Raw genomic sequence first — 27,690 nt, 5'->3', positions numbered from 1 at the left:
AAGTTTGTATCTATAATATATCATATCGATAATATTGGAATTTCATTTACTGAACGTTAATTAAGATAAATTTTAATCAATTATATAAATTGGTAATTAATTATTAATATAATTATATTACATATACATATATTAATATTAAATTGGTTAGAATATCTTTTTTCATATTTTATGCAAAAAAGAAATTTTAATTTTAATCATCAATATAGTCTCTGCTTTGTTTAATATAAAAAATCACCCTTTCCTTTCTTCCTTGTACATACATCTTAATTACAGACGCACCAAATAAAACGATTAAAAAACAATTCATACAAAAAGAGTTTTGACAAATCTAATGTGTGTGCGTGCGTGCGTGCGTGTGCGTGTGTGTGTGTGTAATAAATCCGAATTATTCGAATGCGAATTAAAATATATTATAAATTTGATGGAATATTATACGAAATATATTATAAATTTGATGGAATAAATTATGAATTTTAGTTTTCATATTTTTATAATAAGCAAGAGAAAATTGATGTTAAAATAATCACAGATGATTATTGATTAAATGAAAATACACGGATGAAAATAATCCACACAACTAAATTAGATTTAAACTAATTTAGATTCAAGTACATTTTTTGTACTATTGAAAGACATCTTATTTAAATAAATTGTATAATTTTCGTACTCTGACATTAACATTCAATTAGCAGTATTAAAATTTCAGTTTTTATTTAATTAACCGACTTTGATTGATGTCACTACAAAGGATTTCTAGATCACAAACGCTATCTGTAACAAAAAAAAGAGAAGCTTATATATCATATATATGAAACCGACGTGAGAAATGCTAGCAATGTTGCAATCTACCGCGCGTTAAATTTCAAATGCAGACAACAAGAATGTATTTGCGGCGTAACGTTTCGTGGCGAAACTGAAATATGTGCAATGTGGAAAATGTACGTCTCGCGTTCTATCTTCAAAGTTCGTATCGTCTCATGATTGCTGAAAACAATTTGAATTTATAATGTAGAACCTATCTTACGACGAATCGCGAACTGCATCATTTTGATATCTACTTTTTCACGAGACAAGACTTGCTTCGCCGTGAAGATTTATGCGCAAATTTCTATGCGGAATAATCTGTGATTTTACTATGTGCGAGAGCATTTCACCAACGATGGCGACGTCCGACGATATGGGACAAGAATGACGATCTCTAAAGTAATAGTAAGTAAGTTAGCAACGCATTTCTTAATTAAATAAAATCAATGAAAACTATCGAATCAAAAAAAGGTGTGTGAGAGAGAGAGAGAAGCGAAAAAGAAAAGAATTAAAATCAAAACGGATTAAAATGAAAATCGGAATAATTTTTAAAAACAATTTTTAAACATTAAAATAAACTTTCAAAAATTAAAGGCTGTAACTATTATATGTTTCCGATCTATAAAAGATATATAATTACAGGCGTCATTGTAATTGCAAGATTGTCAAATTTAAAAAGATTCGTTGTTTCCGATACAAATTAAAAATTCAGAGATCTGAAATTGTACATTCTCAAAAATTAGTTTTAAAATTTAAAAAATTTTTTGTAAAACTAATTTTTGAAAACGTACAATTTCAGATTTTTTAAAATTTATGAGTGTCCAATAAATATTAATTAAAAGGAAAATTTCGATATCTACATGTATATCTTACATAACATTTTTTAGTTTTCTGTTTTTAGTTTTAATTTTAATATTGAGTGTTTTCAATTATTGTTTGATGGATGTCTCATTATTAACATACCATAATAGTATTCCTGGAATTTAGTTTTATCTAGTTTAAGTTTTAGTACCTGTAGAATTAATGTACAATTAGAACTTCTGCAAAATAAGTAAATAAATCTAAAGAAGCTATATTAAAATTTCGAGAATTTTCAGGAACACTATGGCCTTGTACTTCAAACGGAGTGCTGCAACCATTTGCGATGCAATGTTTCGTGGAAAAGTTGAAGTATGTGTTACGTACATAGCGTCATGTATCTTGCGTTTTATCCTCAAAGATCGCATCATCCCCCAGTCGCTGAAAACAATTTAAATTTGCAATGCAAAGTAGTAATAAGTCCCCGGCCAGTCCGTAGAGTACGATTCGCGAACTGTACTATTTTAGTTTCTACTTTTTAACCAGACGAAGAAAATTTATTTACTCCGCTTGGGAAATTTATGAGCAGAGGTCCGTGCTGTCTCCACGAAGCATATTCTAAAATTATCTTATGACAGAGCAAAAATAAATAATGTGCTAAATATGTAGACCACATAAAATGTGTGTTTGCGATGAAATAGTCACAATTTTACGATCCAATTTATGAATTTTGTTTCCAACGAACTATTCAACATTTTCACTGCTACATCATATAGCTGAACAACTAACGCCATTTATTTTTAAGTATTTGCATAGGAGACGATTTTTCTTTAATTTATATTTGAATATGTTGTTCAAATATTACTATCTAATATGACTTTTGAAAGAGAAAGCAAATACAATTTATGTCATAAATGTATATTAGGTTTCATGATTCTATAATCAAATTAAATTAATCATTTCAAGCCTAGTGTCAGTTTTCAAGATTAATCTCTATACTTAAAATATAACTTGAATCGTATAATAGATAAGCAATTCAGATTTTTGTAGACAGATAAAAGCCAGAGATACTACAAAATATCAAATACTAGGAATAGCTTCCTCGAGAAAGGATTGCGGCAGAACGCGGCAGAAGACAGGACAGCGAGCTTTACTTCCAAACCTTTATTCGTACAGAGCTGTCGGCGTACATTAGAAACGTGCAAGGTTTGTCACCGTATTCGAAGAAAATAATGAAATTCGTTCTTAAGAGTATGCTCCAACGTGTGGACAATTCGAGCGAGAACGATTGGAGCGTCAGCGCGGGCGATTGCCTTTATACAAGTACGAATATTGCACGCCACGACAGTAGTGTTCACATTACATTAAAAATGATGAGCTTTAATTACAGGATGGGCGAGAAATTGATAGACGTACGCACGTACGTAACGATGGATTGGAACGTGATCGGAATCACGTTCGCGTCGATGCGTACGTATCTACGTGTACCCGATTAGGATGACGCGAGCGATGTATATGTACGGAGCAATTTATCGGGCACGAGGTGCCATTTTTTTTTTTAAATATATATATATATATATACATATATGTATGTACATAATATGTAACAGATATAATGTACATAATGATATACATATATATACACACATACACACACTCACTCATTCACACACACACATGCACACACACGTACGCACACATATACACACACTGTGACGAATTTGACAACGGTTCCCACCGACGCCGGTGGAAACTCGCGTCACGCGTGCGGTCTTTACTTATCTTACTTTCGTGCCGAGAGCTAAAGTCGACTAGAAATCACACGTCCTACATATCGGCGGCGATTCCAATGAACTTTCGCGTCGCGGGTCGTTAAAATTCTTAACTGCTAGTTTATATATTTAGTAGTACAGGGCGAGAGAAATGATGATCGGCGAGACGTGATGCTGCGACAAGAATAACGGGGGTAGCGCGGAAGAATAACAAGTACTCGGGGGGAAGAAGAGAGACCGAAGGGGGAGAAAGGTGGTGGTTGGGGAGAGGGGGGTGAGGGACAAGAGAAAAATAGAAAAATTCAAGAAACGCACGACGTATACCACTAGAGGTGTCAACACACGATAATAACGTACGTCGGGAGCCGAAGAGCCGTAACGAGAAAGTAGCCAATGCGCGCCTCCGCCCGCCGCGTTCTCCATCTCGAACATCGCGCGGAACATGTTTGCGGAGCTTCCACGAACATGGCGAATTCAACTTCAGCCCGTGACATCGGGCTGATGTTATCACTCGCGTCCGGACAAGTCGATCTTTGAAGAGACGAGACGCGAAAAACGACGCGGAGAACGAGATCTCTCTTGCGGCGCGGGACGGGAGGCTGACTGACGTTCGCGATATCCGGTCGTCGTTTAAACGATGTCTCCACGGTCGGACATTAATTGCTCTATCGCTACTGAGAAGTTCCGTCGGTATTAATCGAGAAAAAAAAAGCCGAAGAGAGAGCTGCAATCAACGAAGCGAGGAAAGGTGGCTGTCTTTCTCTCCCTCTCTTCCATTCTCTAAGTAACAATCAGAACGCCGCGAGGTGGCTAATTCCGCCTCTAATGTCACCACGAAGAAGATCAACCGTGTACATGACTAATAAACAGGGAAGGGAAAAAAACCACAACCACGAGCCTCGGCAGTTTAAATCCTTCTCGCTCGAAGCCCGGTCCTCGAAAGAGATTTCGCGCTTCCGCCGTACAGTGTACAGTGTATCACCAAACCAGTGACGCTCCTCAATGAACAGTAATACTAACAATAGTAGCGATGACGATAATAATAATAATAATAATAATAATAATAATAATAATAATATATTATCAATAACAATAATTTATTATCGTCCGCAGCGACGACGCGTTCGTCTGCGCTCCTCTTCAGGAAAAAAAATATATATATAATGTGTGTGTGTGTGTGTGTATATATATATATATGTATAACTATGTATTTATGTAGAATATCTCTCCTTTGTTATATATCGTCGCGTGTGCGCGCGACGAATATTTACAATAATAAACTTAACTCTCGCGAGAGATTTTACTGGATTCTCCGGTGGCGTAAGTTTCGTGCGTGTCCGGAGGCAAACTTTCCTCTTGAGAGGGCACAAGCCTTTTTCTTCTCGCACAAGCCGCTCTTCTAATGGCTCACTTCTCGCGATAATCTCTCCCGTTCTGTCTGCGCGCGGAGGAAGGATTTCTTTTCTTAGAACGACGCAGGTGGCTCGTGCGAGAGGAAAACTTGAGAGAACGGCAACGCGCCGCGTGCTGCCTCGTAATGATCCGCGTTACCAGCACGCGGGCACAAGCTCATCATCATCGCGGCGGCCTCCGATCGCGAAAGTTACGTCACCGCTCGAAACCGAAGTCGTCGCTTCTCGTTTCGTTCTTTTTTTTTTCTTTTTTTCCGCAGAGGCACCACTCGTCGATTCGCCCCAAGGAGTCGAACCTCCTGGTCAACGACCCCTCTCCTTCGTCCCCCACCGTCCGGCTGCCTCCGACGCCTTGCGAGATGATCGTCGGGTGAATCGCGAATGCAGGATTCGCAGCGGCAAGTTGTATCCCCCCCAAGGGGGTTCACGGAGACCCAGAACGGCGCGAGTAGGTTTCTTCGTTCCTCGTTCGTTCTGCGCGATAAGAACAGGCCGCACGCCCATTCACGCACAACATACACACGCATAAATTGTTCACACGCTCTTCCTCTCTCTTTTTCTCTCTTTCTCGCGACACTGTCCGCAGGATAAACGCGAGCGCCGCGCGCGCGGACGGACTGTGACATCATTGAGCGTTCCAGGTACGAGTGACGGTCTTTTTTTCTCGTCGAACCGGACGTTCCAAGCTACAGAGGATTCCGTCGTTCGTGGTTGACAGGAGGGACCGGGTACCTAATCTCCGTGTATGCGATTAGGTGCCTAATCTACGTGAATTCTCTCACATCGCGGGGAGGCTACGGCGTCTTGGAAGCTAAGGGGATTCCCGATAAAGGGGCCGTTTTTCGCCTTTAAACCCGGGGGATTGATCGCTTCTGAAGATACAATTGTCCTTATGAAAGTAAAAGAATTTCAAGGCAATAATCTTCACTACCAGTCAAAAGTCTGTTAACCATGCGAGAGTAATACGATAAATCGATAGCTTCCACTTTTGGGAATAGATTAACAGAACTAATCGGCTTTGCGTATACATATGTTGCGAGGATTTCAACGCTGTTAGCTCAGCTTCGATCGAAAAAAAAAAAGTAGATTATTGCCTTTATTTGCTTGTACAGTCGAGGACACGACAGTCGAGTTTGTTAGGTGGAAGAACGTACCGCCAAGAGCGAGATCTTCACGTCAGGGGAAAAAAACAGACAGAGTAGGGAAAGAAGAAAAATGTGAGAAGAAGAAAGGGAAAAATAGAGAAGAGAAAACGGTAGAATACCATATCGGTAAAGCGGCGTGGAAAAGAGGTGGCAAGAAAAATAGCGAGAAAAATAGCGCGCTTGAAAGTGGTCGAGAGAGAAGGGGTGAAAAAGAGACGATGTAGGGATGAAACTTGATGCAAACCTAAATGTGTTAAAGGCGAACGTTTGAATTTGTCTTTTTTTTCCAATTAATGAGATTCTCGAGAAGATCGATTATTTTTTCGATTATGTGTCAAGCGATCTTACTCTGAAAATCTCGCTCGAGGAGCAGGCCTTTCTCAGGCACACAGGCAAATTATCGTCTTGATTACTTCCGGAAGCATAAGCGATGTGATCGATTGACAGTTACTTAGATTCAGGAGAGTGCTGCGTGGCCGTTAGATTGCGTTAACACGCTCCCGAGGCGTTAAGGATTAAAAGAGGACAAGGCAGCGCTCCTCTACTTTCTCAGTTATATCGCGTAGTTTCTTTCTCGGGTAGGAAATTAAGGCTGAATTGCATCGACAGTTTGAGCCAGCTAATCTTTTTCTTCTATCCAATACAAGGTGTTAAGCGAAAGGAGAATCTCTACTGATTTCGGTTCTTCTAATTACTCCAAGGCATCGATTAACGCGTTTCTTTTTTTTTTCAGAATTGATTTATAATTTTTTAAAAATCGATTATTTTTAACATCGATAAAAATAACCGGGGTTCATAATAAAATATCAAGAGCCTCTTATCAATTTCACGAGTGCAATTGCAAATGACACCTTGCACGGACGGAGGGAGGAAGGTGGCTCAATCGAGATTAGCGCTGACCGACCTTGGCGCAATCGGATCTAAGAAGGCACAGTCGTTAAGTTAAGAAAACGTTAATATGCGGCTCCAAACACCGAGGGTGAAGAGTTTCCCAAAGCCGTTGGTTCGCTTCGCTTTCGTCGGCCTCGGGGACGACGACCTCGACTCGAACGACCCCTCGTGCGCAGCGGATCTTGCAGGAGAGGGAGAAGAGAAGATGGAAAAGAATAAAAGCAGCGGCGACGGCGAGGCGGTGCAGCGCGTCTACTCAGCGATCGGGGAAAGTCCCGCGGGCGCAGGACAAGGGGGAGTCCCCGAACTGCAGGTAGTTGGCAGGTAGCTAAGTGGTTATCGAGTGCGTTGCTACTGCTGCTGATGCTGCTGCTGCTGTTGTTATTACGGAGCGTTCTACTGAGCACAAGCGCGCCGGTTATTTCACGCTTTTATTCGTTCGTCTTTGTATCTTTTTATTTTTCTTTCGTGTTCGGGTCTATTTTTTTTTTTTGCTTTTAATTTTCGGGTTGAGCCTCGCGCGCTCGGTGGCGGCGGCGACGGAGTGTGGGATCACGCCTGTCGACGATCTACCCATTTACTGGGACCACTTGTCGACGACCACCTCATTTACTGCAACATAACACACACGAGAACGATTAACGAACGGCGGAGATCCAATTGGCGAACTAAAGATAGGAAAAAAATTGGTTGGACGGCCGGCTGGTTTTAGCAGCGCTCTCGACATCGCGTCGGCATCATCTCCCCACGACTTTGGTGGTTCTGAAACGGATCGGGCCTCGGATTAATCGGACTAACTAGGTACGACGTGCTCGAACGAATGTACGGATCTCCTTTGTGAAGAGGAATAGTCGCGTGATCGATGTAGCTTTGAATTGATGTCGATCGACCGACGTCAATACAACCAATATTCAACCATTCTACATGAAAAGAAGAATATTGCATTCCGAGACGCGTCTCTCGCTGCTGTTATATGAGCAGCTATTCTTTCGGTAATGGGACACGGACGAATAAAGATAAAGTACAGCCTTCGACTCGAATAAAATCAATATCCCTATCTGTTTATCATCACAATCATGACATCGTTAGAAACCTACTGGCGCATAATATGTAACACTGGCAACGATATCAAACGAAGGTGAGCGAGGTCTTACGTAGTTAATACTCCGATCGCCATAAAATTACACTCGTACATTCGTTCTCCTTTCTACTTTTTTCGTCATCCCGTGGGAGATCGATCTTGAATGCCGATCGCCACGCAGACGTACGTGAGCGTGCCCATGCGTGCGGTGGACCGGTGGTGCTTAATTGCGGTGTGTGTTGTGGGTCGATGGGGTGGGGGGTATACTCTGTGGTTTCATTCGGGAAATATTTGATTTTGTTTTTAAAAGAGGGTAGCAAAGACGTCTCCAGTCCCTTCGAGAGCAGCTCGAGAGTGTAATGTGGTGCAGGTTGCCGATTTCTCGGCTGCGGCTGATTAGATGTCTCTCTTAGATTCGCCCTACGTCCCCTCGAGCTTTATTTCGGCGGCATCACCGGCGGTGCCACTGCAAACATACGAGGGTAACAACGATTATTTCACCACACCGCCAAGCCACCCTCGCTGGCTCAGCTGCGGCAAGCGACGCGCCTCTCGTCCAACTCTACGGAGCGGGATGCAGCTGCTAGTCGATGCAAGGCTTGGCGATGGCGATGTGTTAGGGCATTTAGTATGGAGCGGCACGCTTAATCACGAAAGATAGAAGAATCAAATATTATATATTATAAAAAACAGCGTGTGTATGTGCTTGTGTGTGTGCGGACGTGGTATAGATAAGGTATAAATCCTTGAGAAACAAAGTATCTGTACATATAGATCGTACGCAAGTGAATGGAATGTAATGTACATATAATAAATTACAGTAAGTATAAAAACTATTAAAAACGAAAATCAATTCCATTTCACGTGGTTAAAATGCGCGCGGGCGCAGAAGAGAGCTCCGCAATTCCCTAAGTTTCTTTTCAAAATGTACATTTCATGAATACATATACACATTACGTGACAGAAAGGAGAGCGCAATTTCTTCCATCGGAGAAAACTGCCACCTAAGTAACTCGCTCGTTTGCAAAATGCAGTTCGCGAACGGCGTATATATGTCATGTTACAGAGTGTACAGCTAAACGTTAATCCCGTTAGTTTTAAAATAGACAAATTCAACATTACCTGTGTCATCTCTGTGCGCGTCCGTCCCAGATCGTCCTCGAAGATCTCTTTCTCTCTCTTTCTCCTCGTGACTGTACAGTTTGGCACACCAGCAGGCAGAAGGAAGTTAGCAAGAGAGGGTTGGGTGTCGAGATTGCGCGATGTGTCGAGGGTGTGTTTTCAGTATCCTCGATTTTAGGACTCATTCCAGGTCGACACGACAGTTATCACATCGGTCTTTTTTTTTTTCCAGTGAACGCATGCAAAAACTTCAAACAACAAATCTCGAGGGGTCGAAAGAAAGAAACAGGGTACACCAGTAGCCATAGTAAAGATAATGAAAAAATTCGTCGTGGATGTGACGGTGTCGAGAAGTTTCGGCATCATGTAGCGTGTTTTATTTTCCGAAATCTCTTGCCTCAACACACACAGATGCGGTGATGAGATGTACAAGATGATGCCCAAGTCCTTGAGAATTCTTTCGATTTGTTTTAAAAAATCGTAAGGGTTATACAAGCAGAGAGCTGCCTTAATCATTGAATAAGTGGGCCATTTATCTATAATTTTATTATGCTAAAAAAACTAAATATTTTTTATACGTACGTTTTGGAATTATTGTACATTTTTTAAAATTTAACTCATTAACAATTGCTGAGTATAATTCGATTTTATCCTAGATATAATTTTAAAAATATATCGTTTCGAAACTTGAAATTTCAACTCGATTTTTTACGAAAGAAAGGAATTACGAATGAAACAGGAATTTAATTTCCCTCCTGAATTTCAAATGTACATTCAGTAATCCTGTAACCTCATGCAACTCCGGCCCACCAACTGTCTGAATGTCTTAAGCCAGCTGCAGTTACAATGAACATTTGGAATGTGGTAGGGTGGATAACAGACAACGAGAGAGAAAAAGTCGAAAAGTTAAAGTAGTTTTAGGCGGGGACAGAACTAAACCGAACACCTATTACGACATTAGTCGTACTAGGTGCTCGATTTTCTTTTTTTTTCGATGGCAACAGCCGCCGAATTTTAAGCGAGAATTGTTGCTTCAATTAGTAGGCCAATCGGAGGATCGAGAAACGCATTAGTAACACATGAGTCTTTTATTATAACAAGTAATGCATTATATATAATTCCGTCATCATAGTCTCTCACTTGTTATAATGTCGCTCTCCGTACGGAATTCCAATTGAATACACGATAAAGGCAAATCGGACGATAAATAAAACAAAATTGCGAACGCCAACACGGAGGAACGGCGCGGTAATTACATGATAACGTTATGTTGTACTTATCGCATATGCATAGACTGGACACGTAACGCGCGCAACACAGTCGGATTCGTGTATACAATTTCTCTTTATTCTTTCTCTATTTTTTTAATATCTCCGTCTCTAGTCTGATTTATATCCGGAATTATATTCCCGGCTAGTTTTTCGCCGCGAACGCGCTCCGCGGCGAGTTGTATATACTCGATGTTACAGTTATTTCATAAGTTAATATTAATATTATTTCAATTATCGTTAGAGAAATAGGTACTTCCTGAAGGAAACGACATGATTAGTAGTCTCATCATCGCTGAACACCACGATTGTCAACGTCACACAAGGATCAATGAGAGATGTCTGTCGATGAGTCGTTTAACTCTCGGCACACGTATAATTCATTTTATGGCGATCAATAAATTATAATTAATAAATATGTAATATATATATGCGAACAGATACAATAAATATAAACCATTATTTTCTTTTACGTAGCGTCGTTTTGTACTGAATTATTCTAGGATTCCACTTTTTAGTCGCATCGATGTTTGCGTGACGTCGCGCAGTGTATTCTCGTCGTGATGACACTAACCCGTCATTCTCGGTCAACGTAAAATACAATGCACACTCAAGTACTTACAGATACATCGTGAACGAGGTTGGAGGTGAGGATGCGGGGGAGCGATAAGTGACAAATCCCGAAAAAAGAAAAAAATTTTGAGGTACATTTAACAACAAAGAGAAGCAACGTTTCTCAAATTTAATTACAGATCTGTACGTCTCTATAATTACTTCGCCAAGAATATCAAGATTACGGACTTTCGAATACAATGATGCACAAAAAAATTCAGAGCGGTGCTTCCACGCGTTTTCGAGATCCGTCGCTCGAGGGCCGCCTGCATCCGTACTCCCCGATCAACTTCGTCGAACTTATTGAGCGTCACAGAGAACTGCATTAGACTCTTCGCACCGGCATTGATCCCCACGAGCGTATACCTGTGCTTTGATAATCGTGCCAATCAAGCCAACCGTTACGCGAACAAACGTTCAGACATTCGAATGAGCAACGCATCCATTGTTCTGTACCACGGTGAGTAAACATGACATGTATTTCCCGGGATGCCTCGGGACTAACGGGAGAATAATATCTGAAGAAATTCGAATTCGGTTCAAAAATCTCAGTTAACATAAACGTTTGGATCGCGAGAGATCCCTTTCACAAACGACAATTAAAAATATCACGTGCACCTTCCGGTTACTCGTCCGCGCGGAATTCATTTGGATGATCTTTTGGGTGACGCAGAAGCCGAGGATCGCGGCACAGGTCACATCGATCGCAGGGATGCAAGGCCGGTAGCTTCATCTCCCGCTAAAAATTAAATTGCGGAACGAAACACTACTCGAGACAGAAGTTCGTTAGTGCGACAGCGCTAACTCGTTCGGTCTTGATTAAGTTTTAATTATGCCCATACCAAAGTATCACGCCTTAACCGTTACTAATTAATTAACTCATTATATTACAATGTCGCGCCGCGCGACCACGGCCGATTCCTGAAGCGCCATGAGTACGGCGCAATTTAAACTATCATGCGTCGCGTACCGAAGAAGAAGGGGGGGAAAAAGAAAAAGAGGAAAACGCAGCGGGGAAAACGCGTCCGCTTCTCTCCGGAACACATCGTCAGTCTTGTTACGTTTGCACGTGTTTTGCGGAGAAGCGTCTCGCGCGCTGCGTTTCTCGCGCGCTGAATCGCGAACGGCCGAATCACGGCGATATCTACGAAGATCTGGATGACACCTTGGATCGTGCGCTGCCGACGCGAGCGCGAACCGCTTTAAACTTGCGGTCTCTCACGTGACGATACACTGTCCTCTTGCCTTCTTGCCGACTTTGTTTTTCTCATTGAAACGTGGCGGAAAGCTCTTTAAATTGCAGTCAGTGTATTTTTACTGATTTGCAGCAAGACTTATAACTGTGATAATTAAGTGAGTATCTCTCTGATTTTTAGTAATTTTTACTTTAGATTGGTGTTTAATCACTGAAAGATCAGTATATTTATTTCACTAATTGACAAGTTATAAGTATACCACTGAAATCAATGTATTTTCACCGATTTCAGTGATTTTTCAGCGATCGTAATTTAGAGACAGAGGTCAAGTTGGAAATATTTCGTCTCGTGAGAGATAATGAGTTTACATAAGCAAACGGGAAGAGAGAATCGAGAAGTTGCCATCTCTACTAGCGTTTTATCGATTTCCACCTTCCTTTCTTAATTAGCGGTCGCTCTCACCGACAGGATACGCTCCGAAGGATAAACTGACTAAGCAGCCAGATATATCGAAGGCCCACGTACTCGTGACGACACCGATTATTCGTTTCGTTATGTGGCTAAGGCAGTGACCGAATTCGCGTTCACTCAATCTCGACTGTAATTATGGACTAAATTTGCTCTCAATACAAAAATTCGAAGGATCGGAACAATCATCCGAGACCGTGACGTTGGAAATGAGAAAACAAACGGGAAGGTAAGAGAGATCCCTTGTAACTTACATGTAAACAAATGACTTTATTAAAACTATTACGGTTCAATGATGTAGGATTATCGCCGATCCTTAACAAAATTCTGTATGTGAAAGAGCCACTAGTCAAATTTCCTTTTACTATGTATTTAGCACATCATCCCTCAAATTCTTTCGTTACCGATAAAAAATCGACTTCTTCGACATTATTAATTCAATTAATTTAATTAGGTTAACGCGTATCCATAAATATTTTTCAACATTTTAAATAACTTATAAGACGATTATGGATCAAGACTATTCTTCTACTCGCGAATTTTTTTACTCTTTTAATTTGAAAAAAAAATTAAATATGAACAGATTTTCGGGAACCAAGAACAGAAAATAGATGCGCCTAGCTATCACTATTATCATGCAATTATCATGAAGAATAAATTTATAAATAATAAAAAAAAAAAAAAAAAAAAAAAAAGAGAGAGAGAGGAGTAGTTTAATTAATTCTAGGATTAATGTAGCTATTCGATATCACTATTGATAAAAACGGATAATCAATTCTGACAATGAATTACGTTCGGAACACTGCTCAAATTAACATAAACGAACGCAGCATTAAAAAATCTATGGACTGCCCCATCAGTTTCGAGCGTACGAGAGAGGTAATGAGGTCAACTATTTTCCTCTGCTTAACGATTGCCTTATCTTACACTTACGAGTCTTTGCAGTCCATATCCAGAAATTATCTGTTGTATTGCATAATCTTTCAAATACATAAATCACACATACAGGTTATAATAGGGAAACAGATATTGTGTTCTCGAGCCAATGCAAGAAATTAGAAGAAACCCTGCCGTGCCAATCGCGATTAATCCTCGTTAATTTTGTGACAATGTGTTTCACTATCATCTAATCTAAAAGTATCGATTATGTAGATATTTACAAAATTTTAATAGAAAAACCTCTGGTAGAAGAATGAATCACAAAGATATCATTCGATAAAAATAAAGTTTTCGCTTATAAATATTAAGAATATATCTTGATATAAATATGAATGATGCGTAATGTTAAAATGATTGATTTGATCGCATGGGCGCATTGATCGGCACAGCAGAGAATAATATAATTGGAAAAAATAGATTACAATAAGAAAGGATCTTACAAAAACGTGCTGTGTTAATTGCACCGTGCATGCATATATCTCTATGGGAAGGAAGACACGGGATGCAAGATACAAAATGAGATCCGTTAGTGCGAAGTCCTTGCATTTTCTTGAAATTTCAGCAAACGCTTAGACAGCTCCAGTTCTGACTTCAGAGTAGAAACAGGCACATCAGACACTAAGAATTCAGTAATAAATGTAATTTATAACAAGCAACATTAAAAGCAACAAAAAAGAAATGTGTAAATGTAAAGTAATATTTAATAAATGAGAGATATGTTAATCACATTAACCAAATACTGTGCTAATTTGTTGTGTGCGTGCATTAAATTGAGCCTGAAAATAAAATCAGAAGATAAATACTAAACTATTATTACTGTCCGTTCTATCTGTATTTCCGCCGAATGTTTTATTGTCTTCGTTGTATGTATAAACGTGCGTATTACTCTATGAAAATTATAGTCGCAAATGCGTTTGTTTGCGCTATAACCGAAGTTACTAATCCTCGGTATTGTTAGCAAGCAAACTACTTTGTACTTTCTAAAATCGATCAAAATCCAATAATACGCTTCAAACATGCAAAGATATAAAAGTTTACGTCGTAACTTTATTATTCTCGGCGAGAAACACAGATGAAAGGCATGCATAAATTAATGTAGGTTTCAATTGTGTTAATATTCTATCGGGAGCTGCTACAGTTACCAGAATTTATGTATTGCTAATTATACCGAAACGTGCATGAAAATAAAACAAAATATAAATAATAGTGCAACAAGAAAGGAGGAGGATTAGGACGTCGAACATATCGGAAATATCTATATCGGAAAGAACATCTATAAACAGTTTCGTGTTTGTTGCAGAGGAAATTCAATGTTCAAAAGGCACTCGTAGAAAATAATTTAACGATCACATCTTTGATTTACGACGGGGTCTCTCTTAGATCACTCGATGCCACTCGAAACCCGTGATCGTTGTGAGCGACGTCAGGGTACGGTGTGTGATGCGGGCATGGTGGGCCTTAGTGGCATATTTCGTATATATAATCGTACTAACACCATGCACAACAGTCAAACTTGTTAAAATCTCACTTGAACGCACTCTGTTAATAACTTATCTCGCGCCTTCCCGCGTCACGGTGGGAAGAGCTTCGGTTAAATGCAAATTGCGAGTCCAAGGATTTAGTCGCGGATGCTTTTCCATAGGAAAAAAACATCATCTGCTAGACTAATATTATTATTTCACGGACGTTCTATATGGGACAAATATGCAACAGTCCAAAGAACACAGCCCACATTAGAACGATCCAATGCACGGTGTAAATTGGATTCTCACCGTCTGTGATCTTTCTGGCAATGAACTTCAAGGTTTCGTCGAGAAGTACCACTGGAATGGAGAACTTCATAACGGTAACCCATTCTTCACCCGTTAACGGGGTCACTTGGAATACGGACTGAAACAAAATAGTTAACAATATTTATAACTTTTGCGTTGCAAATCAAAATAGTAAGACTTCTCGGTCATTCGCTTTTCCTTATCAATCCTGAGTAAATTTTTACTTACCGAAAGAACATCGACGTACAGGATGACAAAATGGAGTGTGAAAGAAAGAGCCATGGATGCGATGAGCCACATGTTGGACCAAGGCGGCATGGTAATAAGCGACTGATTCTCAGACAAGCTATAGAAAAACATAGGTGTTATAATTCTAAACTCACGATTCTGCAAAATATATTACAAATGTTTTCTCACCTGTTCATGGCGTTTAACATTTCAATAGTGACCAACACAGAGAGAGCCATAGTCATGGGGTGAGGATCAGCAAAGATCTTGCAGTTAATACCCTTGAATTCACTTCCACCACCAACACATGCCAAATGGTGAGTCTATATTTTGTACAAACAATGGATGTTAATTAGAGAATAATTTATAAATTTTCAAATCTTTAAATAATTCTGAATATAAACAATGTTTTCACCAAAACATACCACTTGGTAGTAATTCATTTGAGGGCCATTTGGACTGTACATGAACCACCAAGCAGCCGAACCGACAGTAGCAGCGCCTACATATCCGCCAATAGCCAAATAACGGAAAAACAGCCATCCAGAAATCAGAGATTCGTCAGCCTTGCGAGGAGGCTATAAAAAAACATGTGTATAAAAAAATTTGTATTTGATGACATGGCAATGAATCTCTTTAATTGTTAAATTACTTTGCTCATAATGTCCAAGTCGGGTGGATTGAAACCGAGAGCAGTAGCGGGAAGACCATCAGTGACTAAATTGACCCAGAGAAGTTGAACCGGAATCAGTGCTTCGGGAAGACCTAGGGCGGCGGTCAAGAATATACTGTAAAGAAATAAATACATATAATATTAAAATTCAACATTTTTTCTCTCTGTCTCATTCATATATCTCTATAAATACCTGACGACCTCGCCAATGTTGGAAGAAATTAGATAACGAATAAATTGTTTCATGTTATTATAGATGGCACGACCTTCCTCTACAGCGGCTACGATGGAAGAGAAATTGTCATCTGCCAACACCATCTCCGAAGCCGATTTCGCGACAGCAGTACCCGAACCCATAGCGATACCAATCTCAGCCTTTTTCAAGGCAGGAGCATCATTCACACCATCACCAGTCTGTAGGAACAAACAAAAAATTATTTAATGATTTCTAAACTTTTAAATAATAATTTTATTTTACATAATATTATTTTAATATAATTATATTAGTATAAAAATGTTTGATATTTGAATATTAAATTTAAATAAAAAATACGCATTTGATTCTAGGAATTGCCATCTCACAAATAATAGTAGGAATTTTGTGTGAGAAAAATATCCCATAATAAAAATAAAATATCCAAATATTTAATCCTAAATCATTTGGGGATAAACAAATCGTAATATTTTGTGCCATTATCCTTCAGAATAAAGGTTGAAGAGGTTTACAATCTTTTCCGTAAAAAGTATAACTATAACAAAATAAAAAAGCTAAAATCTAAGAAGTTTCTTTTAGAGGATTAAAACTCGATTTAAACTGTAGTATCATTGATGATGATGATAAAGTGAACAGTGGATGGAATAACAGTATAACTTACCATAGCAGAAATTTCATTCATGCTTTGTAAGAATTCCACAATCTTCGACTTATGAGCCGGTTCTACGCGAGAGAAAAGGCGAGCTCTGGCACAAGCTGCTTTCTGTTCCGCCATCGGTAGATCGTCGAATTCACGTCCAGAGTACGATTTGCCGGTGGTGTCTTCATCTTCACCGAAGACTCCAATACGTCGGCAAATGGCTTCGGCAGTGGCTTTGTTGTCACCAGTGATAACAATTACGCGAATGCCAGCAGCGCGGCACCTAGCAATCGAATCAAATACTTCTTTGCGAGGTGGATCGAGCATGCCTACCACACCCACAAACGTAAGATCTTTCTCATATGTGTAGAATTTAGTGGAGTCGCCTAGATCCATATCGTCGGGCTTCATCGGATGATCGGCGGTAGCGAGAGCGAGGCAGCGCAGGGTATCCCTACCAGTTCCGTATTGACGGGTCAGATCTAAAATGCGGTTCTTGAGGGTCGAAGTAAGAGGGACCTTCTGACCACCGACGCGACAATGCGTACATCTGTCCAATACACCTTCCGGCGCACCCTTGACGAACAGCTTCGGTCCATTTCCCAGTTTCGATGATCTCAGAGGCACGCAGTACGACGACATGGATTTGCGATCACGTGAGAACTCTAAGGTAAATTCTTTTTTCCACTTCGTTTCCATATCTTGCCTGACAACAATGGCACCAGCTCGACGATCCAGACCGCTCTTCGGGACTCCAAACGGATTGATTTTCTCGGCAAGAACGATCAGAGCGGTCTCTGTGGCCTCGCCGACCTTCTCGAATGCTTGCTTGAACTCATTAAAGTCAATAGCAGAATCGTTGCACATGATACAGATTGTACTAATCTCATGTAATGTTTCATAATCTTGTCCTTTAATCTTTTGCCCTCTCAAGAAGATTTCGCCGATGGGTTCATAAGTTGAGCCGGTGATTTCAAACTCATGGAAGCTGCTATCATTACCCTCAATCTTGTCAAAGATGAACATTCTGTAAATGTTGAAATATTCAAAATTATGTGGCGAATCAATATTTTTATTTAAATATAACCAAGAAAGAAAAAGAATCTTTATTTTGTGTTTATTAAAAATTCAGAATCTACAATATATAGTAATTTTGTTTAATTATCTTACCGGCTAACGGACATCTGATTAGTCGTCAGAGTGCCAGTTTTGTCCGAACAAATGACGGACGTGCAACCTAGAGTCTCTACGGACGGCAAAGATCGTACGATAGCGTTCTTTTTGGCCATACGCCTGGTACCCAGGGCTAAGCAAGTCGTGATCACAGCAGGTAAACCTTCGGGAATAGCAGCTACGGCGAGAGCGACGGCGATCTTGAAATAGTAAATGGCACCCTTAATCCAGGAACCACCGTGAGCCGGGTCGTTGAAGTGGCCAATGTTGATAGCCCATACGGCAACGCAAATCACGGAAATAACTTTCGACAGTTGCTCGCCAAACTCGTCCAACTTCTGCTGTAATGGTGTCTTGATCTCCTCAGTCTCCGACATCTCTGTACGGATCTTACCAATGGCGGTGTTCAATCCAGTTCCAATAACGATACCACGAGCCTTTCCGGCAGCGACATTGGTACCAGAGAATAAGATATTCTTCTTATCCTAGAGAAATAATAAAATTTATATATTAACAAATTTTCTCAACATAAGTTACAAGTAAATTGAGAGTAGATCGAGTAAATAAACTATGCAAGTCCTATGAATAAAAGTTTTTATTTGCATTTTTTTACAAATATGAACTTTTATTTCAAAGATATAACGTTGATATTTGAAAGCTGATGCTTGAGAAAAAGCGGAAATGTTTTTATGCAACTTCACCTGATTGACAGCGCGTGGGTCGGGTATAGCATCAGTGTGCTTGATCACGGACACCGATTCTCCAGTCAGAATAGACTGATCGATCCTGAGAGTAGTCGAGAAGATCTTGGATAGACGGATATCGGCTGGGATCTTGTCGCCGACCGACACCTCTACAATATCTCCAGGCACGATCTCTTTCGCCCGAATCCTCTGAACGCCAGATTTGTCCGATCGTACAACTTTACCCATTTCGGGTTCATACTCCTTGAGCGCTTCAATCGCAGACTCGGCATTTCGTTCTTGCCAAACACCGACCACGGCGTTGGCAATAAGAATGAGCAGGATGACAAAGGGTTCGACGAAGGCCGTGAACGCATCCTCATGCTCTTCAAATAAGGCTAATACCTGGTAAAAAATAGACCAATTAGATCAGAAAAACTTCAAGAATATAAGAGATAGATATATTAAGCCTTAAATTTCTCAGCAAATTGTTAAATAATTTTACATTTTCTTGTTCACGTTGTTACTTTCAAGTAATAGTTTATCTAATATTTAAAATTTTATAAAAAATAAGCTTCCAAATGGAAATATTTAAAAATTAATAAAATAAGCATTTATTTGTCATCGCAACATGTTAACTAATATATTTCAAAAAATACAATAAAAATGTTAAACAAAGATAAATTTTTCAAGCATACACATATCACTAAAAAAATTTCTCTTCTTTAAGCTATTACATCCAACATAGTGATAAACCACATACTTAATTTCTACAATTTATAGATCAAACTCCATAGTAAATGTTACATATTTCTCTTATGCGCTCAGAGAAAATCAGATCACCACGGCTACTTGAAATCAATATGCTATTTTTTCACCTCTCATGGAAGATATATTTAGCCTCATTTACCCTTGAACCCCCGTAAACATATAATTATGGTGCTTTTAGCAAAGTGGCATATACCGGAAAATTTGACAAGAAAAAGAACAAGAATTCATTTGACTTTATCATAATTTTTGTAAAAGATTAGACCGCAAAACACATTCAATCCATAAATCGTAATTGGAAATAATAATATAATAAATATCGATCTGTATCTAATAAACTTAATATATTTACATTATTTTAGATTTTACTTCTTTTGAAGAGGTGTTTATTTCAGATTAATTGTGTGTTTTACGCAAATACCAGTTTAAATTGTATAAGATATTATAATTTTTCAATATCCTATTATATTTTCGCATTATATACTTACAAAAGAAATAATAGCAGCTAATAGAAGAATCTTAACTAGAAGGTCATCGAACTGTTCCAAGACGAGTTGCCAGATGGATTTTCCTGTACGCAAAAAATAAGTATTATTACCCATCTCGCGCAATGCGTAAAATATAAAAAGGTTGAAAGAAAGAAATTTTATTAGTTTTTATATATTTTCCGTAATTATTCTTATATTACAAAATTTAATTTCGTAAACAACAGTTTTATTATTTTATCCGATATCTAATTTGAGAATTGTTGCGACAAATTGGCATAAAACTTCAATAAAATTTATGCATTGCATAGTTCTATTAATTTCAAATTGCATTTAACCTTTTTAATATAATGATATAATGATATATGAATAAATGATATATAAATACTCAATCTGATATATTATAGTTGTTTATCAATGTTAGTTCGTAATTGTATAAAAAAAAGAATCTGTTAATTATAGCGCTTAACATTGAAATCAATACTGAATGTGATTGTTAACGATACCTCATTGTTACGCGACCTTGCATTATTACTAGCAACATAATAGCATGTGTTCGTGAATAGTACTTCTCAACATAATTTTATCTTAGAAAAAAAATACAATTTTTTTAAATAAAAATTATAAAGCAACACATTAAAATTAAAATTATAACAAAAATTGTTCTCTCATTTCATACAATATAATAACAATATATATTTAATAATAAATATATTTCACAAAGTTTTGTACCATCAATGTAAGTTAAATTTAATCTCAATTAAACTTACTTTTTATCGTTTCTAAAAATAGAAAAAAATAAATTAATTAAACAAAAATTAATTTACATTGGTAGAAATAGATATTAACGTTACATAGTATTATAAATTCAAATTAAGAATTATTTCATCTTTATGCGGTAGTAAAATTATTCATCTTTACATTCAGTTTATGTAAAGCAATTGAGAGATTAAGCAAATAGCAATTTCAACGCGCGCGATATCTGTATATGCTGGTCTACAGATTCTAGTTTAATCGAAGGCAACACGTGTTTTGTATACACGAAGAACTAATTTGGTATCGTAAAGAAAGATTTTCGTAAGCAGATCTCATTTGTACGTATTGAACGCTGTTGAAGAAACAGTCTGGTATATGCGTCAGGAAAGAATAAAAAATTAAAATAAAGTAGTCAGGAGCAAACGTCCTTGATGGCTGGCGTCTTTTGCCTGCACGCGATTGACGTCATTGCTCCATAGTTGACGATTTCATTAATTGTAATTTTGCAACAGCCGCCAAAGAGACGAAAATTCGATTACCCGACAAATTATTAACTAGCGCTACCTTTCTTCTCATTTTCCTTGCACCACTCTCCTTTCATCAAGTTAGATCCTGTGTTTTTTTTCCCTTGTTTAAAGGCATACGAATTTTTACATTTAGAAAGTGCAAACGACAAGTTAACAGAATTTTGGTAATAAAATAATGTTTTTTACCTAACACACTAACATTTTTTACGTTAAAGACATACTAACAATAAATTCTTAACGAAATTAAATAATATAATAATAAGTAAAATATGTACCGACAGAACTCGCCAGTTATAATGATTCATTTGCAAGTCAGAAGACCCCAATAAAAAATAATTTATGTATACAATCATCAAGGACTCTTTTAAATGTTTTAACTAAACAATTAACTAAAGGACAAAAACAACTTGAGTTTTATATTAAAAATTATTCACATAAATGTAAGAAATCAACGTAAAAATGAATGAATTAAGCATTTATGCTAACGGTGAAATTTTCAATTGAGATCTCCGACATGACGCGATTAATAAAATCGCGTTGTCTCAAAGCACTAATAACATTGAATTTAAAATTAAGCAGGATCGATAATGTAATAAAATATTAACCAGCTGAATACGGAGTAATTGTTTAAAAATATACTTTAAAATTCAGTCCAAGAAAGACAACCAAAGCCACGTAACCCTCAATCAATTAACTTGTACATTACGCAAACCTAATCATCATTAATTCCACAAATTACATAAACTCTGTGTGTGTGTATGTGTGTGTGTGTGTGTGTGTGTGTGTGTGTGTGTGTGTGTGTGTGTGTGTGTGTGTGTGTGTGTGTGTGTGTGTAAGGTTCCTATACAAATACAAAATTAATATAACTTATGAAAATGATTTTTTAGGTCTTAACGCACACTTTCCGGTAACGCGAGAATGTTACACGCGTACATTTCGTTACATAAATTGCACGTAATATCATAGCACACATTCCACCGCGTCTAAGAAATTAATACCGTGGTATGACGTGCCCCGCACGGTGCTCTACAGACCAGCGCACACACATTTCCCCGCTCTTCCCTCCCCCCCCCTTACTCTCTCACCCACGTGCACAACGTGCAACATGCTTCATTACCGGATTCAGCGTGCGACAATAGGCGTTGTCAATCGTCCGATAGAGCGTGGCGCTACACTACACACAGAAAAGAGACCGCGCGCAAATGTGTGATGGACGGAGCGCGACAGCGATTACAGGCAGTTGTGCGTTCGTAACCGGCCGCGCGATTAATTTACGACAGGAATCTCATTAATACGGCCTTGATACGCGTTCTCCTCCGACGCGTTTCAGGATTATATAAAGTGTGATAATAATACCGCGAAACGATGAAATACAGACGGCGTCTGATTGACTTCGACCCTTTCGCTTCGAAGGAAAGAGAAAACGTGCCTGTTACGTATCGTCTTCTCTATTATCTCTATTGTATACGCGAGCCCTTGCCCCAATTGTAAGTTCACGACGAAAGCACGTTTCGTCAGCAATCTGCCGGCCGAAAACGTCGGATGTCATCTTCTAAGAGAGCCGAGTCTGCCGAGTAATGCTAATTGCCACGAGATCGAGATCGTTGATTCAAATGACAGCAATTTAGCTTGCGGCTATGACTCTATTCATTCGCGTGTGCGTGTGTGCGCGCGCGCGCGCAAAGAAAATTACTTCCGTAAAAAAATCGCGCGTCGTGTGCTTAAAATCATATCTCCCGTTATCAGGTCGAAAACTTCACTTCCACGTTATCAGGCCATGTTCTTGAGAATTCGTCGAAATTCGGATATTATTGCGTTTGAACGATATGAATTCAATGACGCTATCTTATCGTCCAATTATCTTCGATAGAGCCGGAAATATTTATTATTGGCTGGACCGGTCCACCGACTAATAAAATATATTACGCCTTATAAATGAGCTTTAGCAGTATGTTATACCAGTCGTACATAATCGATCTAATTTTCATGCGATTTGCCTCTGCCTCAGCAGAATGCATATTGATTACATGCACACGCAGCGATACAAATTGCACGCCTGTAATCGTCAACGTCAGCTATCGAGCCGACCTAAACAAAGTCAATTCCCGCAGTTTGATTTATTCGGCATGGATTTTCTGCTAACGTAAAATTTCACCTCTCGAAATTGCTCTTCTCTTTTTCCTTATTTTTCTTTTTTTTTTTTTAATTTCATTTATCTCGCATCACACGAACGCCGAGCGAGAGACCCGCAGCTAAGGCGGGTCGATCCTTCGCCGAAGGTCGTCGACGGAAAGATAGCGTGTGCAGGTCGAGTGCAATGCCGATGCAATTACGGCCGAGTCGAAGGCGACGTACGGCGCTACGCGCTGACATCTTTCGACACGAGTAAATGGGGCAAGTGGCCCGGGTACCTGGATCCCGTAATTTCCCCATAGCACTCGTGCTATATTTATTTCCTTCTGCCGTCGCGTTACTTTACAGCCAGAACGTTTGGCAAACCGCTGTATCTATGCTGCTAGGCTCGGAACAAGAACATTTTTATTTGGAAAATATCGTTTGTTGTTGTATCAGATTAAGTTTGTCGATTACAATTTTTTAATTATAGAAGAAAAATGTATCGTTTCAAAAAGAAATATTTATCAAAGAGCGAAAATTAAGAAGAAAAAAATGGAAATTCGAAAGCTTGAAAACTTTTAAAGAGCTCAAATGTAAAAAAGTAAAAAGTATTAAGTAAACCTTTTTAATATTCTGTATTTATTACGTTTCTTATATCTTATTTGTTATATGTCTGCTTATTTTATGAACATTCGTCTTTTACTTCTTCTTGCTTTGATTAATTGCAAGAGTTTCTGAATAAACTTCGAGTCTTCAAAGCCGCAAAAATGATTTTGACGCTTTTGTCCTCTACAGCCAGCTGTTCAGATTGACGTTCGCATTCGCATGCGCATTTGCGAACGCACGTAACGTAGTGGGTGCATGCGACGTTAATTCTCAAAGCCTGTGGAATTCCAGGAGCAAGCACGTTGACCTACTTCAACAGCGCGAACATATGGTGAAAATCTTTCCCCGCAAAAGACAAAGTCGAGATGAAATTTGAAAACTTATAAATTCTAAATAAGCGTTTAGCCCGAAATAACACGGCAAAGTCATGGTTCGACGTATAGACGAGAGTTGTAAGACGGAGAGAGGGGGGGGGGGAGAAAAAAATGAGTTTCCGATTTACAAACTTGTTTTGCTACGTCGAAAGTAATTTATATGCCAATCTGTCGCAAACCTGTTTTCTACCATCGAGCGACGTCAAAGGATGACAAATTCGTCGGTACTCACCCTCCTCAGCTGGCAATTCTGCAACATAAAAAAAAGGAAAGCATTAGAATTAGAAACATTAGAATTGAGTAGTAAAATTGACAAAGAATTAAATCGCAATATTAAGTAATGACTGTTGCTGCAAAATACATTTCTTATAAAATTTTGGAGTAGAAAAGTCTATCAAAATTAAGTTTTAACAACTTTATAATAATTATAAAATGCAAAATAATCATCAGAAAGATACTTCAGAAGTTCTAAATCTTTTTAAACTTAAACGATGGTGGTTCCTCTATGTGCACATTAAGATAAAATGCGTAACCCGAGATGTTTGAAGGATCCGCTTTAAGATGTCCTAGTTCAAATTGTAGAGAAATGCGCCAGGAGTCTAGAATTCCATAATTTGACGCGAACAAATTGAAGGAAACCGCGAAAACGAATTTGGCGTGCAAAATGGGCGTACCTAGCGGTTCAGCTGAACGTGCAGGTGACAGTTTTCGAACGTCAGAAAGATTTATAGCACAGTCGTTATATGGAGATTCTCTCTATAGTGCGAGATGGCTCGGAATTTTGTTAATAATCGTTCAATATTATCTCACTTGTAATTTTGCATAAGTTGATATCGGGTTCTCCGTCACGAAAATGCAATAGGCACAGTTATGCTAAGAGCTATTTATAAAACATTGCGAATCATAAATTAACATGAAGATAGCCTTCAGTTGACGTTGATAAAAGTTCTTGTTAGACGCGTGCAAAATTATAAACCACACTCATGATATACTCCATAATATTGCGATTACGTGTGTGTGTGTGTGTGTGTGTGTGTGTGTGTGTGTGTGTCTGTCTGATGTCGATTGAAATAAATTCGCCGTAACGCGCAGCCGAAAGGTCAGATATTTTTATCGGATACGCGAGAATCCCCGATCCAGTTTAACCCACGAGGTCGATTACTCTCTTTTAAGCGTTCATTAACGTCTCGAAATTGGACGTGTGGGCGATTGCGGGTCTCTCTGCGTGTTCCAATAGCGCCGTATAAATATAATCCGTATAAATATTTACGCATCGCGGAAAAGCAGAGCCTCTTGTAAGACCTAGGAAAACCACGTAGAAACACCATCGACCGTTGTTACCGAGAGCTATATGCAGCTTCGGCGTAACTCCTAACTCCGAACTTCTCGTTCGACGCGGATCTTTTCTCACGGATAAAAATTTCGTCGGGTGCTGTTCGTTTTCCGCGACGCTTCTCATTTTTTAAAGTTAAATAATTCGTAGCACCGCAAATCCAGATTAGAATTCTATTGCGCGGCACCTCGGCCGCTCAGAAATAAATGACGGCACCGCTAACGTTTCGTTCCGAAGAGATCGAGGACGGGATGCGGGAGAGTACCGTTCGCAATATGCGGAAAGGCAGACCGACTGTCTATATCGACGCGAGCGACCTGCCCCGCGATACGCGCGCGGAGTGACATGCGAGAAAAAACAGAGACACGTGGGAGTCATTGATTCGTATACTGGATCCGCATAGATTTTTCCTTGAATGGCCGTGTCTCGGCGATTGACGTGTTCAACAGAGGACACGTCGTCGCTTCCCGGTGAAACGCGCAACTCGGAGAGCGGCCGCGGGCGCTGAAAGGCCGCGTGTAATTCTCGGACTCGCGGCGCACAAAGCCGGGCGCGAAAGCGTTTGTCGTGCGAATAATAGCTTCAATTTCACATCGATTTGCACCGCCGCGCGGCGAAAACCGCCGCTAATTCGCACACACGTATTGTACCTCTACCCCCAGTATCGAGAGACGCCGCGACATTGATACCTAGAGATTGACATCGGTGCCGAAAAAAAAACAAGCAATCGATATCTTCGGCGTGAAAAAAAGAAGGGGTCGATGACTCTACACCGAGAGAAAAATATCGAAGTACTGACAACCGAATATTTCTCGTGACGTTTCCTTCAATATCTATTTGTTACAAAAAAATTTATTCGTGAAAACGAAATATACATTTCTATGAAATATCCTGCGAAATATATCTCTGAAATACATTTCTGTAAAATATGTATATTTTATTCAAAGAGACAGCATCCAGAGTGCGTTAAATATAAATGATTTATTTGCTAGAAATAATGTATATTTCACACTCCGAAAGTTTCATTCCTAAGAAATAAACCAGTCAATAAGAAGAACGAGATGTATCTCATAGAAATGTGTTATTTCATTACATCACAGACAAAATCTTTTTATCTTCTCTTTTAAAAAAAAACCGTGTAAGCGATTTTATCGTTGACAGTTTTCCGCAATGCTGATTGATTGCGCGTCTGTGGTGTCTAGTAACAAATAAATATCGAAGGTTGCGTCACAAGAAATATTTGTTTCTCGATACTTCGACTTTTTTCTCTCGACGTAGTAACTTCCAACGATCAATCTTCGATAACGGACCTCGCTAAAAAAAAAAAAGAAAAGGGGATACCGTAGAACTCGCCTGCGCTCGAGTATTTGCACGAAACTAACATAATTAATAATTCAATGCCGCGGAACAACAAGCTAAGATACTCTCAGTAGGAAAACACCTGGATGCCCGCGAGCCTCTCCTCCAACGAGTGGCATCGATCGCGCTTTACGCACACCGGTTAGTCCGGGAGAGCCGGCTATGGGGTGGTGTCGTCACATCGCGCTGCGGAACGGAAGCCCCCAGCACACACGGCGCGCGCGATCGAGGCTAAAGGTGCGGGAGGGAATAGGTGCGGAAAAAGCCACCGACGACACACGGGGAGTTTTCCCCGCCGTTGCCGTGCGAGAGCGTCAGGGCTACGGATTATCACGCGACAGTGAACGGCCGCACAAAGCCGATAGAAACGCGCGACAAACAAATCCGCCGGTCGTGCATTGAACGAACGACACGTTGCCGGCGGCAGCGGGTCCGTGTTGCACGTGCTAACTTTAGCCGGCGAACTTGTCGTC

At 39.3% G+C, this 27,690-nt stretch overlaps 1 protein-coding gene across 8 annotated transcripts in view; it reads right to left on the bottom strand.

Annotated features, from left to right (window-relative positions):
- Window positions 1-2,754: 2,754 nt before the first annotated feature.
- LOC105832227 (calcium-transporting ATPase sarcoplasmic/endoplasmic reticulum type) overlaps window positions 2,755-27,690 on the bottom strand; it is a 47,411-nt gene continuing 22,475 nt past the window's right edge. For 5 of the 8 annotated variants that reach the window (XM_036291917.1, XM_036291918.1, XM_036291919.1 and 2 more), the window contains exons 3-13: window positions 24,758-24,775; window positions 20,151-20,233; window positions 18,913-19,299; window positions 18,209-18,696; window positions 17,060-18,065; window positions 16,378-16,598; window positions 16,164-16,299; window positions 15,937-16,089; window positions 15,701-15,834; window positions 15,512-15,629; window positions 15,201-15,401 (exon numbers count right to left, since the gene is read on the bottom strand). In XM_036291917.1, the coding sequence (XP_036147810.1) occupies window positions 15,201-15,401; window positions 15,512-15,629; window positions 15,701-15,834; window positions 15,937-16,089; window positions 16,164-16,299; window positions 16,378-16,598; window positions 17,060-18,065; window positions 18,209-18,696; window positions 18,913-19,299; window positions 20,151-20,233; window positions 24,758-24,775 (2,945 nt within the window). Of the gene's footprint in view, window positions 8,373-9,407; window positions 15,402-15,511; window positions 15,630-15,700; window positions 15,835-15,936; window positions 16,090-16,163; window positions 16,300-16,377; window positions 16,599-17,059; window positions 18,066-18,208; window positions 18,697-18,912; window positions 19,300-20,150; window positions 20,234-24,757; window positions 24,776-27,690 lie in introns of those variants that run through there. The other 3 variants (XM_036291921.1, XM_036291920.1, XM_036291916.1) reach the window with 3 other exon arrangements.

The sequence above is a fragment of the Monomorium pharaonis genome, chromosome 9 (genome assembly GCF_013373865.1).
Source record: "Monomorium pharaonis isolate MP-MQ-018 chromosome 9, ASM1337386v2, whole genome shotgun sequence".
Lineage (NCBI taxonomy): Eukaryota > Metazoa > Arthropoda > Insecta > Hymenoptera > Formicidae > Monomorium > Monomorium pharaonis.
Note: the sequence above shows the minus strand (reverse complement) of the source record. Positions and strands in the feature narration are given on the sequence as shown.